Here is a 19609-nt window from a genome sequence, read left to right as displayed (position 1 = left end):
TTGTCTGAATAAAATCAGTCAAAACCTAAATGTGCAGCTTGTTCATGACGCATGAGCTCATTTCCTTCTGCTTAAACACTTGAAAGTTGTTTAGAAAAGTTCAATAATTAAATTATGAACAGAAAAAACTAATGTCATCCCCCATGTTGATCACAGCCTCTAGGGGGCATCTTTTCAAATGCATATGCATTTGGCATTTGCAATGTTAGCCACTTCTTTCAAAGAGCTCGGCAATCACAGGAAGCCACGAGGCCTCTGATCCTACTGGGGGGCGTGGCGCTGTTGGGAGAGTGGCTGTGCCAGCAACTTGAGGGTTTCTGGTTCAATTCCCACCTAGTACCAACTCGTCACGTCCGTTGTGTCCTTGAGCAAGACACTTCACCCTTGCTCCTGATGGGTTGTGGTTAGCGCCTTGCATGGCTGCTCCTGCCATCAGTGTGTGAATGTGTGTGTGAATGGGTGAATGTGGAAATAGTGTAAAAGCGCTTTGGGTCCTTAAAAAGGCAGAAAAGCGCTATACAAGTATAACCCATTTACCATTTACCATTACTGGCAAATATAAAAAAACAAGATATCTGCCCATTGCTGCTTTACTCCTGTTTTGATGCACAGTTCTTACATCGGAAAAATCACTTTTGCCTGATATTAAAAAAACAACAAAAAAATAACAGTACTGAGCAGTGTTCGCTCAAGCTATCATTAATGGACCTGCTAATCTTGTGATATCAGGAATTCATTCAAAAGATCTTGTGGAATCTTGTGCCAGACCTTTTCACTAGGTTTAAAACATTTTACCAACATCATGATATGGCAATTCTAATTTATATAGAACAGAAGTAAAACCAGAGGTGGGTAGAATAGCCAGAAATTGTACTCAAGTAAGAGTACTGTTACTTTAGAGATTTATTACTCAAGTAAAAGTAAGGAGTAGTCACCCAAATATTTACTTGAGTAAAAGTAATAAGTATGTTGTGAAAAAATTACTCAAGTACTGAATAACTGATGAGTAACCTGCTTGTTTAATGATTAAAGCAAAAAATAATGCACAAAAACATAAAAATAGCAATGAGCAAATTCAGAGCCAGGAATATCTCTTAAGCAACTAAAACAATAATATATATTAAATAATAATACATTAAAATAAAAAAAATTAAGGCACATTGCGCCACAATAACTTAATAGCACCATAGGCTCAGTAGACATTGATTGATTGATTGATTGATTGATTGATTGAAACGTGTATTAGTAGATTCCACAGTACAGTACATATTCCGTACAATTGATCACTAAATGTTAACACCCCAATAAGTTTTTCAACGTTAATCAATTACTTACTTAATGACCAAGTCGAGGTGATCTACCTCATATATACATATATATACACAGTGTATGTGTATATATATATATATATATATATATATATATATATATATACATACACACACGCATATATATATATATATATATATATATATACATACATACATACATTTATATATGCAGTATATAATTTATATTTATTTATTTTGCCGTTTTTGTTCACTTGTTAAAGGTGTTTTAATGAATATACATGTATGTTTAACATATAGATTCCTATCTTTCATGAAAAAAAGAATATAAGTTGGTGTACTACCTGATTCTGATGACTTGCATTGATTGGAATCAGTAGTGGTGTTAACGTCCACGTTTTCAAATGGAGGACAAAAATAAGTTCCTGTCTGTCTATTACCACATGAAAGTCATTGGTTTTTGGCATCTTATTTGTCCAGCTTCCATATTCGTTTTTATACACTTTACACGTTAAGAAATACATTGGCGGCAAACTCCGTAGCTTGCTAGCTTGTTTGCGCCGGCTTTCGGAGACTCTTATTTTGTTAGCGCAGGCGCGATGGAGCGGCACTTTTATTGTGAAAACAGGAACTGTGCGATCAGTCTTTAGGCTTTTGATGGGAACTATGGTTGAAATAAAAAGTGTCTTTTTTCCTTTACACTTTTGATGAAATGATTGAAACTTTTATTTGTAGATTGCACAATACAGTACATATTCTGTACAATTGACCACTAAATGGTAACACCCGAATAAGTTTTTCAACTTAAGTCGGGTTGAACGTGAGACGGTCATGTGACCGCCTGGCTCCGTTTGATTGGTCCAACGTCACCAGTGACTGCATGTGATTGGTGAAACGCAGGCATGCGTAGATTCTACTTTGAAGGTTTGTAATAAACCAAAACAAACATTAACAGATAGATAAAAAAAAAGTAGCGAGTAACGAGCTGAATGTAGATAAATGGAGCGGAGTAAAAGCAGCATTTCTTCTCTATAAATATATTCAGGTAAAAGTAAAAGTATGTTGCATAAAAAACTGCTCTTAGAAGTACAATTTATCCCAAAAGTTACTCAAGTAGATGTAACGGAGTAAATGTAGCGCGTTACTACCCACCTCTGAGTAAAATATTTCCTAAACATATATTTTACATAAGTCTGAAAAGTTGGAAATCTTGGGTAGGACCCTTTAAAACGGAAAGCTTTGATGGCAATATATGCAGGGTAAACAGAGTGCTGCATGCAGGTAGATATTTTTGTAAAACCAGTGATGTTTGTTTTGTTTATTATTATTAGTAGTATTAGTCATTTATTTATTTTTTAACAAAATTAATTTGTATTTCTTTCTTTTTCTCATATGTTGCACTATTTACCTAAGATTTATCCATATTCCTATAAAATCTATGTATATTTGTCTCTTTAAAAATTCCCCCCCAAAAATGAGTTGTTTAAGAGGTTATGTTGTGTAACTGCAGATTTTGTAAGCACAATACTGTGTAGGCTCATGTACGCTTATAACTCTTAATGTGTAAAATTGTTCTCAATAACTGTAAGAACCACATGATAGGGTTTAAACACAGAGTGTAAGGGAAAGGGTTCCAGGTTTGATTCCCACTTCCGCCATCCTAGTCAAAGTCATTGTGTCCTTGGGCAAGACACTTTACCCACCTGCTCCCAATGTCACCCACAGTGGCTTAAATGTAACTTAAAGATAGTGGGTTTCACTATATACAGCACTTTGGGTCACAGAGAAAGTGCTATATAAATATAATTCACAATTCACAGTATTTCTATAGGTGTTAACATTATTTGCAGTTTATTGCCATTCTTGGAGGATTGCCCCAATAATAGCGGGATCTATTGTATCCAAAGATCACTATGATTATGCTGTAATATTTTTGCTGAAGATGACCACATTTCCCAGCTCTGACATGCCGTTTCTGAGAACATGTACATTTGTAATGTTTTATATGCAACCGGTTAAAGATGGCGCCGCTGTAGTGGCTGCTGTCGGCAGGAGCTCTGTGCTCTTGTGTCATCCTTTTGTTTTTCCCTCTTGTTTTCATGTGTTATTATACATATGTATATATATATATATATATATATATATATATATATATATATATATATATATATATATATATATATATATATATATATATATATATATATATATATATATATATATATATATATATATATATATATATATATATATATATATATATATATATATATATATATATATATATATATATATATATATATATAGGCTTCACGGTGGCAGAGGGGTTAGTGCGTCTGCCTCACAAAACGAAGGTCCTGCAGTCCTGGGTTCAAATCCAGGCTCGGGATCTTTCTGTGTGGAGTTTGCATGTTCTCCCCGTAAATGCGTGGGTTCCCTCCGGGTACTCCGGCTTCCTGCCACTTCCAAAGACATGCACCTGGGGATAGGTTGATTGGCAACACTAAATTGGCCCTAGTGTGTGAATGTGAGTGTGAATGTTGTCTGTCTATCTGTGTTGGCCCTGCGATGAGGTGGCGACTTGTCCAGGGTGTACCCCGCCTTCCGCCCGATTGTACCTGAGATAGGCGCCAGCGCCCCCCGCAACCCCGAAAGGGAATAAGCGGTAGAAAATGGATGGATGAATGGGATGGATATATATATATATATATATATATATATATATATATATATATTTTTTTTTTTGTTGTTTTTTTTGTTTTTGTTTTTGTTTTTTTTTTGGTTTGCCTTTTGGTCCGGGACCCTTTGGGACTGTGTGACAAGGGGTGGAACTTTCATGACCTCTGCGGTGCTTTTTTGTGGACTTCTGGATCTGCCTCCCGGGAGTTTTTTGGCCATGGAGACCAGCTGCTGGGTCTCTGCCACACCAGAGTCAGTTTGGAGAGACTGGAGGAGATGCGTAGGAAGAGACAGGGCTCTCCCGTCCAAAGGCAAAACCCAGTAACTCAATTTTGGTCAAAACTGAGCTGATAATAATTTTGGAGTTCCTAGGTAATATGCGATATTGTAATTTGTTTCGTAAATAAGCTGTTACGCGCATGGCAGGACCTAGCAACTACCACATAACGGCGTAGATACAACAGAAAACCTAGTATCTCAAGGGACCAATCAGAGCTTCTTTGTCAGTCGCCTTATTGTCTTTAATGAGACATTTGCACGAATGGGGGCCGACGGTCAACCTGATTATGTGATATTATGGCACGAGGGGATATTTGGAAGATTGGCCCAGGACGTTGCAAGCACCTTCATTAAATGTATTGTTCTTGATTCTTCCCCTTGCATACTCTTTTGGGCAGATAACTGAAGAGGTAAAAATAAAAACTGGATGCTGTACACAGCTCTTGCTCAATGTGCAAACGCAGAATGGGGCCCACCCGAGATTGTGATAAAATATCTGGAGAAAGGGCACTTGTTCATGAGAGCAGATTCAATCCATGGCTCAATCGGCAAGAAAATGAAAGCTCAAGAAAACATCTATATGTTTGATGCCTTTGTAGATCTTTGTAAGACAGCATCAAGACAAATTGGTTTTCCTTTGTTTTCTCAAAATCAGCTAGAAGTGAGTTACTAGGTTTTCCCTTTGGACGGGAGGGCTGCGGAGCTGGCACTGAGGGCCGGGACGGACAAGCTTCACAGTGTCTTGGCTGAATGAGCGGGTATCGGACACCTCAGTCTCCTTGGACGTATTCTCGCTCATCCATGCGGACTGGACACTGGCCGAGAGTGGAGTCGGCTCTCTTGGTTGTTTTGTTGGTTCTGCTCCTGTGTCTGGCCATGCTCTCTCCACCCCAGCAGACGATGGCGTGGAACACCGCAGAGGCCACCACAGTGTATATGTTTATTTTACTTTTTATTCATAGCTTTATGTAGAAGTGGCTGGTAGCATCAGCTCCGCTACTTTAACGTCTTTCATGTCCTTTGTGTTCTTTGATGTTTGATGTTTCCCTCTTACACACATGTAAGAGGGATGTGTACTATGGCTATGAGTTGTTTTTTCCCTTGGCCTCAGTCTGGAACCCCTCTCCAGGGGCCTAGGCTTAGACCAATTTTTTTACTTTATTTTATTTTATTTTATTTTAATCTTTTATTTTTTTCTCCCCCCACTTGTTTACCTGTATCTCACCTTTTTTGTAAGGGGCGCTGGAAGTTGGCAGACCCGTCAGCGATCCTGTTCTGTCTCCCTTTAATGTTTGTCTGATCTTGAATGGGATTGTGCTGAAAATTTTAATTTCCTCTCGGGGATTAAGAAAGTATGTCTGAATCTGATTCTGTTAACGTCTCTGGAATCAGGCAATTTGTTGATGTTTTCGCTCAAGAAGAAATGGCAACTTTCAATACAGCAATGTCCTTCTCTCAGATTCTAGATGATCAACATGTCTCAAATATTGATTGTCTTGTTCTTTCCAGCTCTGAAAAATAACTCAGACAAGAGGTTCTCCCACCAGCAGCTTCCTGTGTCTTTGAAGCTCATATACACCGTCCTGCAGGTATAACATAAGCATGGAATTATCTTGAGGCTATGGTGGTTTGCGCTGTGGCTTATTTCTGTTGTTTTTTTTATTCAGGAAATGTCCAAGTTTGAAGAGCCTGACATCTTGTTCAACATGTTGAACTGCCTGAGAATCCTGTGTCTGCATGGGGAGTGTTTGTACCTCGCCCGTAAGGATCACCCCCAGTTCCTGGCTTACATCCAGGAGAAGATGCTCATCCCAAGGTGCATACTGATTTCCCTATTTCTGCACCACATTGGCTATACAAATATAATACATTGAGAATGCATACAGTTACCTTCCGATGTTGCATTATAAGTGAATTTTTAGTGTCAGTCATACCCAAATTAACATTCGAGTCACTCACACTGTACACAGCACATGAAGGAATTACAGCAACAACAAAAAAACTGAATACATGAAATAGTAAAAAAAAAAGTGAGAACAGTTTTTTCACTGTTGTTGCAGTGGCTTACAGTATTTGGAGGAAAAAGCAAAAAAGGTGTGTTGGATTCCGGTCTTACAGGAACCACTATACGCTCTTTATCCTTCTCAATCAGGGCTATTCAACTAAATTATTTTAATATAATATTTTAAAACATATGGACAGCACGGTGCCTCACAATACGAAGGTCCTGAGTGGTCCTGAGTTCAATCCCGGGCTCGGGATCTTTCTGTGTGGAGTTTGCATGTTCTCCCTGTGACTGCGTGGGTTCCCTCTGGGTACTCCGGCTTCCTCCCACCTCCAAAGACATGCACCTGAGGATAAGTTGATTGGCAACACCGAATTGGCCCTAGTGTGTGAATGTGAGTGTGAATGTTGTCTGTCTGTCTGTGCTGGCCCTGCGATGAGGTGGCGACTTGTCCAGGGTGTACCTCGCCTACCCCCCGATTGCAGCTGAGATAGGCTTCAGCGACCCCAAAAGGGACAAGCGGTAAAAAATGAATGGATGGATGGATTTTCAAACACAAGGACTGGGAGTCTGAATATCTCCCTTCACTACTATTCTTATTTTTACAATCAGCATCCTCTGCATCCTCTGTTTTTGGTCAATGTCTTTTATCAGTTAAAATGAAAATAGCCCCTTTTTGCTAAATAGTATTGTCCACTGTAGTGTGCGACTGGACGCTGTCCTTTAGCAGGTTAAAATGGAGATGCAAAGGTCTGCTACTTTGTTTCCGCTGGTCCAGGTTCCTCTACACAACAGCAGCACACTAGCGTTTTTAGGAATTTGCTGCAAAAATCTTTGTCTTGGGGAACAGTGTGATGTCATTCCCGTGCCAAATTAGACCCCCAGGCAGCCAGTTGATTAGTTCTGCGCTAGATCTCTATTCTTATTGATGGCTCTGAGAAGTGAGACCAAAGGTTTGGGAAATATTAGTGGGGTTTTCTCCTCACTGGGCTTTTTATTTTGTTTTATTCCATTTTCAATTTCATGGTGATGGCTTTCCTTTTCTTTGGCGCACTGCCACCAGAAGGGCTTACATCACATTCGAGAGGTACATTGAAGTGCAAACAGTTAACTAACAGGCAATAGTATCCTTCCTCAGTGCAGCTGCGCATTAGCGCACACACTTCTTCCGCCGCACACGAGAAACCGGCTGTCTTGTGTTTACGGATCAAAATTGCGTTTTTAATTAAGCGCGTCCGTGAAGATTCCTAACTCGGAATGTCATTTAAAAAGCCCCACCTGTAAATAATCAAAAGAGCTAGTTTAGAAACCGGTATATTTTTGTGTTTCAGTCTGTGGTCGATGTTGAAGTCGGAGTTTTGTCAGCTGGCCTCACTAGCAGTGCCACAGCTCCTCCACGCCCTCTCTCTGTCCCATGGAGCAGACATCTTCTGGAACCTCATCAATACACACTTCAACAGCAAAGACTGGAAAATACGATTTGAAGCAGGTGAATTCACATTACGCTCATTTGTTTTATTACTGGTAGTCTCATAATGATAACTAAAGCATAACCAGAGAATTAGAAATACATCTGATCATGTTGAAGTTGAATTTAACACCCATACTAACTACAATATTATTATCTTTGTAAAGTAAGATACAGCTCTTGTCTGATCATACACAATGTTGTATATAATCATGGCTTAGCTCTAAGTTTGTGTTTGTGATTCATTTTTTACAATGTTTTCAGCTGTTTGTGTCAATCTGTAGAAGACCCTCTCCCACCTTATATAACATACATCCTACACTACTGCCCACATCTCCTCCCTTGTTGTCATGGTAACAGTGCAGCTCGGCAAATAGAAATTGATGGATTGATAGGAGATCCTTTTTTTAATCCACCTTCTGATTGGCTGTCAAAAGACCTTGTGACATTCACAAACATGTCAATTGATTAATAGGCCAAAACAGACCTTATCTTTGTCACCATGGAAACAAATAGTGTCGTGTGGTCAGGCTACTGGGTCTATGGTACTTCAGTCTTACATGAAAAAACAACTATAAATATATGAGGACATACATTTTCTTTTTTGAAAAAGAAAAAACAAACAAAAACAAAGTTTAGGATTGATCTTGTGACCAACAGGCCATGCAAATGTTTGAACTTTTACTGACACCCAGTGGTCACTGTTATGTACTGCAGCAATTACAGCACTGTCACTAAACACTTGTATACTAAAATCCAAGTGGATTATTGATAATGAATGTTGCATTTTCATTAAAATGTTTCACATTTTGGTGAAGTGGTTTATACAGTATCGTCCATATTAGCAGTACATTGTGATTATTTGCAACTGTCAGCGTTTTTCTTTGTTAAATTTATGTCCATGACAACATTGTGATCTCCCAGTGGAGAAGGTGGCAGTGCTATGTCGCTTCCTGGACATCGGTGCCGTAACTAAAAACCACCTTCTGAAGTACTCCCTGGCACACGCCTTCTGCTGTTTCCTGGCATCGGTGGAGGACGTCAATCCTGCTGTGGCCACCCGGGCTAGACTGTTGCTGGACACCATCAAGAGGCCTGCCCTGCAGGTGACCACCTCACTCATTCAAACCTCACATGTGCAACATGCAGTGCAATTCTTCACAATGACTTTCACAAAATGAATACATAATGGAAGAGTGGCTCAGGTGGTAGAACAGCCTTGTCAGCAAATGAATAGTTCCAGGTTAAAATCCAGCTTCCGCCATCCTAGTCATGGTTGTTGTGTCCTTGGGCAAGACACTTCGCCAACCTTGCTTGCCCACTCACACTGGGGAAACATTGTTTGGTGGTGGCCGGAGAGGCCGTAGGCGCAAATTGGCAGCCATGCTTCCGTCACTGTACCCCAGGGCAGCTGTGACTACAAATGTAGCTTACCACCGTGGAAGTGGAGTGAATGAATGATGGGTTCTCAGTTCTCTGTGAAGCGCTTTGAGTGTCTAAAAATGCTATATATATCAAATCCATTATTTTTATAAATCACTGCTTATATTATCTGACAGTATCAAAAAATTTGCATTATTATCTTTGTAAATGTAGATCTTTGTTGATACAACTGTTGCGTTAGGATTCAGTGGCTTGTGCAGTTATTTGTCCCTAATGTGTTGATTTTACTTACGCTTTTGTATCTTTTCCAGGGTTTGTGCCTCTGCCTGGATTTCCAGTTTGACACTGTAGTGAGGGATCGTCCTGTCATCCTCAGCAAACTCCTGCTGCTTCATTTCCTGAAGAAAGACGTACCTGCTCTCAGCTGGGAGTTTTTTGTTAACCGCTTTGAAACATTATCACTGGAGGCTCAGCTGCACCTGGACTGCAATAAGGACTTCCCTTTCCCTACTAGTAAGTATACTGTATTTTTACTGCCGTCACCCAACGTCACCTGTGACAGGAACAATAATAAACTTTCATTTGACAGCCATCACAGCAGTGCGAACCAACGTGGCCAACCTCAGCGATGCAGCAATGTGGAAAATACGACGGGCACGCTTTGCCAGGAACTGCCAGAGGAGCGTGCGGTCGCTCCGTGACAGCGTGAAGGGCGGCCCGGCAGAATCAAAACGGGCCTTCTCACTCCCTGAGTCGCTGAGCAACCGTCTTTGTGAGTAGTGTGGATCAGCACAAAAATGTACATTGTGTCTTCAGTCTGTGGTAGGGATGGGAATTGATAATATTTTTTCGGTTCCAATTCCACTTTCGATTCTGCTTAACGATTCAGTTCCTTCACGGTTTTCTTATTGACTCTTATTTGAAAAAAAAAAAAAAAAAAAAGGGTGGATTAGCATCAATATTTTTTGTTTAGAGGTAACTGTCTCGTTGGAAACGCATTTTGTATGCGCGTTGTGTCACCCCCAGATGCACGAGGACCAAGACAGGCAGGAATTGCAGGTAAGACTTAATTTAGTATACAAAAAGTAAAAGAACACTGGTACAAAAGCAAAAGAAAGTGCGTGCCTACGCACGGTAAGCTAACCTAAAACTTAGCAATGGAGTCCAAAAGTCCAAAGTTACGTGCCGAGCGCACGAGAATCTAAGACGTAACTTAGATTGAGGACAACTAGGGGAGAATCTAAGACATAACTTAGCACAAGTATTTTCAAACAAACCATCCAGACAGAAACGAGGTAGAAGGCAGGCTTGAATACTCAAGCAATCAATGAAAACCAGGTGTGCGTAAAAACAAGAGCAGGTGGGACAATTGTGAAACCAAGGTAACCAGACAAAACAAGGAAGTGCACAAACCAGGGATCGGAAGAGTCCAAAAATAATCAGGGAAGCACACAAAAAGGACTCAAGAACAAAAACTATGAATGATCCGGGAGGCGGATCATGACAGTAACATGACCTTAGAAAGCCAACAGTGAGGTCTCAAGAGGCACCTACTGTATGTAGTAAGTAATCAAAAATAACTTTTTTGTAAATAAATAAGAAAATAATATTATTTTGTATAATTTAATCATGTGCAAATGACACAAGAATGTAACATTTAACATGTAAAATTAACTTACTACATACAAAGTGAGATATGTCAAGACTTTATCGGTTATACTGTTTATGTTATGGCTTACAATTTATGGAAACTTTGAATTGAAAATCTCAAAAAAGTAAGGTTTCAAAAACTGTAAGCCATGATGATCAGAATTATAACAAATTTAATTTTGAGATGCCTCCCCTTGCATGTAATACGTTATCATCACAGATTCGTTTCACATTTTAAGTTAATTACTGACATGAATATACTTTTACACCATATTCTAATTTTATGAGTTTGACCTGTATAATATATTGACTGAGAGAAAATCCAGTTGCACGAAAACATGCAACTTTTTTCTCTGACTTCAATTGAACATTCACCAACCCAAAAAGTTAACTTTTGACCCCAAACTTAGAACCGGATTTTGATTGAAATCGGTGGTCTGTGATCAAATATATATTGAATTAATTGACCTTAAAGCCAATCCAGAACTATATGCAGTATTTATATCACAGAGTACTTTTCTTTTTTGTTAGTCTTGGGGAGGCGGGACGCAGATGGTAGAGCGGCCATGCTACGCTGAACACAATATAAACACAACACTTTTGTTTTTGCTTCCATTTGTTATGAGTGGAACTCGAATATCTAAAAAAATATATTTTATACACAAAATACCTTTTCCTCTCAAATATAGTTCACAAACTTGTGTTAGTGAGCTTTTTTTTTTATTTGCCAAGATAATCCATACCACTTCACAGGTGTGGCATATCTAGATGCGGATTAAGCAGCATGATTATTGCACAGTTGTTCTTTAGGCTGCCCACAGTAGAAAGCCACACCGAAATGTGCAGTTTCATTACACAGCACAATGCCACAGATGTCTCAAGTTTTGAGGGAATGTGCAGTTAACATGCTTACTGCAGTAATGTCCAGTCACTGAGACATTCTTGAGACCAGCTACCCGGACAGTTGCTGTAACAATTGGTTTGCATAACCAAATAATTTCCAAACAAATTGTGAGAAATGGTCTCAGGGAAGCTCAGCTGCATGCTAGTCATCTTCATCGGGGTCTTGACCTGACTGCAGTTTGTCGTCATAACCGACTTGAGTGGGGTAAATGCTCACATTTGATGGCGTCTGGCACGTTGGAGAGGCGTTTTCTTCACAGATGAATTCCGATTTTCACTGTTTAGGGCAGATGGCAGACAACGTCTGAGGCGTTGTGTGGTAGAGCGGTTTGCTAATGTCAACATTGTGAATCGAATGTCTCATGGTGGGGTTGGGGTTATGGTATGGGCAGGTGTATGTTATAGACAACGAACGCAAGTGAATATAATTGATGGCATTTTGAATGCACAGAGATACCGTGACGAGATCCTGAGGCCCATTGTTTTGCTATTCACCCGAGACCGTCACCCTAATGTTGCAGCATGACAATACACAGACCCATGTTGCAAAGATTTGTACACATTTAGTGGAAGCTGAAAACCTCCCAGTTCTTGCATGGCCAGCATACTCACCGGACATGTCACCCATTGAGCATGTTTGAGATTCTGTGAATCGGCGTATGCGACAGCGTGTTCCAGTTTCTTCCACTATTCAGCAACTTGGCACAGCCATTGAAGAGTGGACCAACATTCCACAAGCCACAATCAACAACCTAATCAACTCCATGTGAAGGAGATGTGTTGCACTGTGTGAGGCAAATGGTCACACCTGATACTAACTGCTTTTTTGACACGGCTCCCATAGGTTGCATTGTAAGCAAACTTATGATGGCATTTATTTGATATTTAGAATGCAAAAACATAAAGTAAATCAATAACATCTATCGTCATGTTTTTCATAATGATAGTCCACGATGGGCAAAATTCCCAAAGAAGTACAATTTCCCCTTAAGCAACCTCCACCCCCACGCTCCTTAAGTGGCTCTTGTATCCTGTTTGAATTGTTTGTGTGTTCCCAGTGGTATACCTCCCATTCTATGTTCTAAATTGTGCTTTTCTAATTTGATTTATAGCTCTAAGGCTTACCAGGCAGGAACACTCTGCCCCAACACTTGGAGATATGATAGAAAAAGTCTTACCAGGTAAATAAAAATTCAAATATGAATCATTATTCATGCATGCCATGCACCTTATAGTGGATAATAGGATTCATGCAATATTTAAAAAGGTTTTCTGCAGGCTTTGTTGATTTTACCACACATGTTGGGTATGCATTAGACCTGGTCTAAAAAAAAGGTACCATCTCTTGTGCTATCCAGGCTTGTGCAAAATTAGAAATTTTGATTTGATTAATTTGAAGAATTTAATTTGAATTGGCTCCACCGCAGAGGATGTTGAATTGGAATTACAGGAAGATACGTTTCTTATAGTCAAGTAACAAGAACAATACATTCATACATCATGTATGAATTGCATGGAATTTAATTTCTACTTCTTGTAAGTAGAATTGCAATTGTACTTCCTTTTTTCAAACTCTATTTATATGAAATTCCAATTCATGGAATTGGAAAAGCTACTTTTCCTGGTGTTTTCACACTTCCTAATATTGCACCTTGATGCTTCAGGCTCGCTTGCAGCCCAGACACCATGTTCTGAAGATGACAGCATCATCAGGGACCTTCTTCCCGAGGACGCCGGCATAGACCACCAAACTGTCCACCAGCTCATCATGGTGCTCATGAAATTCATGGCCAAAGACAAGAGCAGCGCTGAAACAGACATCGGCAGCGCCAAGGCCTTCAACACGGTGAAGCGTCACCTGTATGTGCTGCTGGGTTACGACCAACAGGAGGGCTGCTTTATGATTGCGCCTCAAAAGATGCGCACCTCGACGTGCTTTAACGCCTTCATTGCTGGCATTGCAAAGGTGACTGGTACTTTATATTAAAAAACAACACATTTATAATAGACTTTGAGTGTAGTATATTACTGTGCTTTGTGCAGGCTTGGGAAAAATTCCAGAATTGGAATTTTGAATAAATTAATTTGAAGAATTAAAATGTAAAAATAAGAAAAAGGTGGAATTGAATTTTTTGCATATCAGATCAATTCTTAATTTCTTTAATTCGGAATATTGCTACATGCCTGCTGTGCTGGCCAATACATCTAATTGTGTTTCTCTCAGGTCATGGACTATAACATCGGTTTAGGGAAGCAGCTGCTCCCCCTGGTGGTCCAGGTCTTAAAGTACTGCACTTGTCCTCAGCTGAGGCACTATTTCCAGCAGCCACCTCGATGCTCTCTTTGGGCGCTGAGGCCACACATCAGGCAGATGTGGCTCAAAGCCCTGCTGGTCATCCTCTACAAGGTACTATTAGGAGTTTGCACGGAAATCTATTTTGTACTGAGCACATGGTACATTACCCAAATTACCAGCATATTTATAACAGTCAGATACATAGCAGGCTGACCTTTGATTACAGCACTAGTTTGGTTGAGCCCCTGCACCAAATGAAATGTCATGTTTCTGTGCCTCAGTACCCTTACAGAGAAATGGACGGAAGTAAAGTTGTACTCCACCTGATCCACATTACCATCAACACCCTGAATGCCCAGTACCACAGCTGTCGTCCACACGCCACAGCCGGTCCTCTGTACAGCGACAACTCCAACATGAGCCGCTACAGTGAAAAGGAAAAAGGTGGAAATGTTCAGCTTGAGCATTATTTGGAAAAATGTCTAAAAAATTAAATGGCATTTTATACATTTTTCATGAAATCATAAGATAAGGAGCGTGCCGACAACCCTCAAGCTCAAGCATTTGTCACTTGAAAAATCTATGCATGAACAGCTACATTTAGAATGTTTTTTAAATATTGTAGTACAACAACTGATAATCTGATCTGATGAGGTAATATTTCAATACAACAAACTATAACCAGGTCTGATGATATGACATTACAGTACAAAAAAATAACCTAATCTGATGAGGTAATATTGCAATGAAACAGATCATAACCTTATATTTATTACTATTGCAATACAACAAGTTATAAGCTGATCTGATGAGAAAATATTGCAATAAAATAGGGATGTAATTGTTTTGTAGAAACTGTGGTATTTCAGTTTCAAATTCTTCACATCATGCCGTGACGTTGACGGGATCAAACAAAACTTGGTGTGTAGTTTTTTTCTGTGGCGCTGGCCGGGTCAAAAAATAAACTACATTTCCCAGAATCTTCTGCGTAGCGCGGTACTGCAAGATGTGAGCAAAAAGTAAAATGTGTTTGTAGTAGATGATGAGACTTTTTGTTTGAGGACATTTAATGAAAATCTGTCCATAACTTTGAGTTATGCTGCTAACAAAAGGACAAACAGTCTCTGGTGAAAACGTACCCTCTTCGGCGCAGGTAAGAAAGTCTGCATTCTGCAAAGCAAAGCGCACAATTTTCATCTCAAATATTTCGAAGGCTACACAGCCAGCTGGTCACGTTGCAGCGCACGGACAACAATCACCAACAAAAATGTACATCGCTGGAAATACGAATAAACCAAAAAAAAAAATACTTGATGAATCCTAAATCCATCCATTTTCTACTGATTGTCTCTCTCGATGTCGGAGGGTATCCAGTTGCGCTCCGCGGAAGGCAGGGCACACCCTGGACAAGGCGGCACCTCATTATCCGTCACCCATAAAATATATTTGAAGTCAGCGAAGCCGATCACCAGTTTGTGAGGTATTTACAGTAGTAAAAGTTGAATTGGTAATTAACTTTTCTGAGAAACAACATATACCAGACTGATATAAACATGTCCACAGTGGAGGACACTGCTTGTCAGACAGTAAAAGTTGAAAGACACAAAAGTGAACATTATTGTTTTACACTGGGTGTTTACATTGTCATTTTAAAGACATCAACTGTAAGTTATTATTTTTAATATTGGCTTGAAATAGTAGATGTTTCTGAACAAGTATTTGCACTTAAAAACACGTTTGTAGTATGATTAAAACATTATGTTTGTGTTTAATTGCGGCAAGTGTGTTCAGCCTAAATATTCCTGCCACTTCATTTTACATACTATGGCATTTATAGGTTTTTTTGGGGGGGGGGTTTTTTTGGACATATAACACAATAGTATTGTACCGTGCCCTTAATACCGTGATAATATCAAACTATGAGATGTTGATACCTTTATACAATACAACAAATTATAACCTGATCTGATGAAGTCTAAAAGAAATAAATGTCTGAAGACAATTTTTTAACCTTGTCGTACTATAGTATCTGAAATATAACAACTTCTGGTATTTTTTCTCCAGGCAGACCAAAAAAATTCCAACTTTATTTTTTAATAACATACATTTTTGAAAGATTTCATGCGTTATAGGTTTAATCATATATACATATATATATATATATATATATATATATATATATATACATATATATACACACATTTATATATATATATATACATATATATATATACATATATATATATATATATATATATATATATATATATATATATATATATATATATATATATACACACATTTATATATATATATATACATATATATATATACATATATATATATATATATATATATATATATATATATATATATATATATATGTATATATATATATATACGAAAAATGTTGCTACATTCTAAAAAAAATACATCTACATTCTAATTTGCAGCCCAAAAGTTACAGCCAATTAAGTATTTAATACAATGAATTAGCAGCAATTTAGTGGATCAATCACAATTTTCTCAAATCACAAAATTAATACTTTAATGACTCATTCGTTAACTGCAAGCGTCGCTCAGACGGGTAGAGATGGAGAGATATTACTCTCCTGCTGTGTACTTTTTCACGTCTGTCGGCCATCTTGTTTTAAAGGTGTTTTTCTTGCGCTTGGAACAGCTGATTAATAGGTGGGCAGACACACTGGTGTCCACTCTATAGACGGATGGGCAGCTTTGACAAAAATATCAACTGTCCACCATAGTAAATACTTTACATTACAGGGTTAATGTTTGTACTCAGGTTTGTGGAGAATTTGTGTTATCTGAAACATTTGCCTAAAAACACAAACGATTGCTATCATTGCATTGGAATGATCCACATCCCACATCTGCGGTCCCCTCCAAGGTTTCTCATTGTTATCCCATTGGGTTTAGTTTTTTTCTTGCCCTGTTATGGGATCTGAGCTGCAGCCCTTTAAGACACTTGTGATTTAGGGCTATATAAGTAAACATTGATTGATTGATTGATTGATTGATTGAAAAACTGGCAGCTCTATTGACATAAAAAATATGTTCAATATACAGTAATATGCTGTACATCTACACCGTAAGATCTATATTCTCATCTTTACAGTGCACAATTTGATTGGTAACATGCTTTGAAATCATAAGTCCAGCAGATATTTAAGTATTTATTTTTATTTTGACAAAAAAAAATAAAAAATGTTTGGAGAGTTTAATTTTTGATAATATTAAAGTTTAAAAGGTATGCAATTTTGTGCAGTACATATATTTCTTCTGTCGAAATGGAAAAAAGAAATACATTTACTAAGAAATTATAAAGTATTTTACTAAAAAAATTCTTTCCAGGTGTTTGCGGCAGGTCAGATCTGGCCCCCGGGCCTTGAGTTTGCTACTCATGATCTACATGAATGCTAGCATGTCTTCATAAGACCAACCCATAGGGGGCGCCTCAAATGTAATTTGCAGTCACATGATAGGGTGGAATGAGACTGAGATGTCCTTTTAAACACTATACTTATAAGAGGGCAACAATTTCCCTCCCACCTATATTTCAGAGGAGGACAGTGTGTTTGATGAGTCAGATGTTCATGACACACCCACGGGTGCCGCTAACAAGGAGTCACAGACCTTCTTTGCCCGTCTGAAGAGGATTGGTGGCAGCAAGTCTGTGAAGTACCAGCCTGTAGAGCTCAATGCAAAGAAAAGTAAGAGCATCAACAGTTTAGCTCACATTCACGTAAATTATTTTGGTTTCTCGATGTCTTTTTTTTTGTACTCTTTTCTGCTTCAGGTGAAATTGAGCTGTCGGAATATAGGGAAGCCAGCGCCCTCCAGGACAGCATCTTGCACTGTGTTAGAGAGGAGAGCACCAGGAAGAAGCGCCTGCAGGCCATGAACAAGCAGAAGTCTCTCGACATTTCCAACACTGACTCCATCCTCTTTAATTTGGACGAACATCGACGCAAATCCTGCATTGACCGCTGCGACTTGCAGGCGCCCCCTGTGGTCCTGCCCCCATCCGCCGCCGCTCACAGCAGACGACACGGCAAAGGATCTTCCGATGGCTCCTCAGTTCGAGTGGACGGTGGCAATGCTGTGGACCGACGGGGCTCTCGAGGCGGACAGTCTGACAGCTCCAAGCCTGTTATACCAGAAGTCCGCCTCAGCTGTATGGAGACCTTTGAGGACAGGCTGGATCAGGATTCTGCTGGCGAGTCCGCTGCAGGGAAGGAGGACACAGACCTCATTGACCTCTCCTCCGACTGCACCTCCATTCCGGAAAAACACTCGCTGCTCTCCATGTCTGACACCGACTCTTTGATCTTTGAATCCTTACCTCCGCTTCGGATTGTTGAGAGCGATGAGGACTTTGACCTCAACACCTTGATAAGCACAAAGTTCAATGGAAGTCCAAAAGTTGTGGCCTCCCCTGCAAGTAGCAACACCTTGCGGCTGTCCCCCTTGGTGCAGGTGAGTGTCGAGGACTGCTCCAGTCACAAAAAGATTCCAGACCTTCTGACAGGAGAACAAAGCTCTGAGGAGTTGCTTTTGGAGAAGAAGTTGACGCCCTCCAGCTCCTTGGAGCTGCCTGAGCGACTGGAAAACATCTGCCATGAGAGCCCCATCATGACCCTGAAGCAGAAGAGAGACTTGCTGAGGAAGACCCCACATGTGCCTGACACCTCACTGGACGACAACTACGGGATGTCTGAGGAGGCGAAGGGCTCCAGTCCCTCCGGCAGGACAATCTTCTTAGACATCCCGGAAGACAACTTCGAACCTCTATCCTCACCAGAGAAAAGCAATGATGAGGAAGAGTACGGTGATGACGAGGAAGATGATGACATGGGCGATGAAGCGGACAGCGACCCGAAATTTCACGATGGCGATGAAAACGACGAGGCAGAGTTTAAGATCCAGATCGTTCCTCGACAGCGGAAACAAAGGAAAATAGCTGTGAGCGCCATCCAAAGGGAGTACCTGGACATCTCATTCAACACGTTTGATAAACTTGGCAGCGAGCAGATCACAGACCCTGGTGAGTCTGACAGAAATATCATGCTTGTACAGTTTTCTGCTTGAAAGTTGTAGAATACAAAACACATCATTTAAAGAAACAATGTTTCCCATAACTCTAAACGAACATCCATCCATCCATTGTCTACTGCTTGTCCCTAACGGGGTCACGGGGGGTGCTGGAGCCTATCTCAGCTGCAGTCGGGTGGAAGGCGGTGTACACCCTGGACACGTCGCCACCTCATCACAGGGCCAACACAGATAGTCAGACAAGATTCACACTCACATCCATTGGCATAATCTGCAAATTTAAGCAATGAAGGTTTTTCATAAAGTAAGTAAAAATCTTGAGGAGCAAAACAAATATAATTAGAATAAAAAACAAACTTTCTTCTCTCTTCTTTTTTTATTTTTAATTTCACATGATGGAGCTGCTGCGAGTACTTTGAGATGGGGGAGGAGCCAACATCACCATCTGTTCTTGTTGAAAAGAGCGATACATGCTTTCATTTCAGAATCTCCTAGAGCAGTTGTCCCCAACCACTCGATTGGTACCGGGCAGCAGAATAATTTTTTATAATATTTTTATAAAAAATTTTATAAAACACAAAATA

General features: G+C 39.7%; 1 protein-coding gene and 1 long non-coding RNA gene across 7 annotated transcripts in view; one reads left to right on the top strand and one right to left on the bottom strand.

Annotated features, from left to right (window-relative positions):
• The window catches only part of LOC133549596 (protein unc-79 homolog), a 142790-nt gene that overhangs the window by 77866 nt on the left and 45315 nt on the right, over positions 1 to 19609 (top strand). For all 5 annotated transcript variants that reach the window (XR_009806119.1, XM_061895168.1, XM_061895167.1 and 2 more), the window contains exons 21-32: positions 5757 to 5836; positions 5915 to 6063; positions 7584 to 7741; positions 8645 to 8826; positions 9415 to 9616; positions 9693 to 9875; positions 12769 to 12837; positions 13321 to 13622; positions 13881 to 14063; positions 14234 to 14396; positions 17534 to 17683; positions 17770 to 19017. Coding sequence is in view for 4 of the 5 variants with exons in the window: in XM_061895168.1 (XP_061751152.1) it covers positions 5757 to 5836; positions 5915 to 6063; positions 7584 to 7741; positions 8645 to 8826; positions 9415 to 9616; positions 9693 to 9875; positions 12769 to 12837; positions 13321 to 13622; positions 13881 to 14063; positions 14234 to 14396; positions 17534 to 17683; positions 17770 to 19017 (3069 nt within the window). In the remaining variant the exon portion in view is untranslated. The remainder of the gene's footprint in view (positions 1 to 5756; positions 5837 to 5914; positions 6064 to 7583; positions 7742 to 8644; positions 8827 to 9414; positions 9617 to 9692; positions 9876 to 12768; positions 12838 to 13320; positions 13623 to 13880; positions 14064 to 14233; positions 14397 to 17533; positions 17684 to 17769; positions 19018 to 19609) is intronic.
• Positions 8155 to 12430, bottom strand: LOC133549598 (uncharacterized). 2 transcript variants are annotated; one of them, XR_009806120.1, is made up of 3 exons: positions 12269 to 12430; positions 9396 to 9501; positions 8155 to 8820 (listed from the first exon to the last, which is right to left on the bottom strand). It is a non-coding gene; the product is annotated as an uncharacterized LOC133549598 (long non-coding RNA). The 2 variants fall into 2 exon arrangements; XR_009806121.1 differs by lacking the exon at positions 12269 to 12430 and adding an exon at positions 9725 to 10416.

This window comes from Nerophis ophidion, linkage group LG03 (genome assembly GCF_033978795.1).
Source record: "Nerophis ophidion isolate RoL-2023_Sa linkage group LG03, RoL_Noph_v1.0, whole genome shotgun sequence".
NCBI lineage: Eukaryota > Metazoa > Chordata > Actinopteri > Syngnathiformes > Syngnathidae > Nerophis > Nerophis ophidion.
This window is presented reverse-complemented; position numbering and strand designations above follow the sequence as displayed.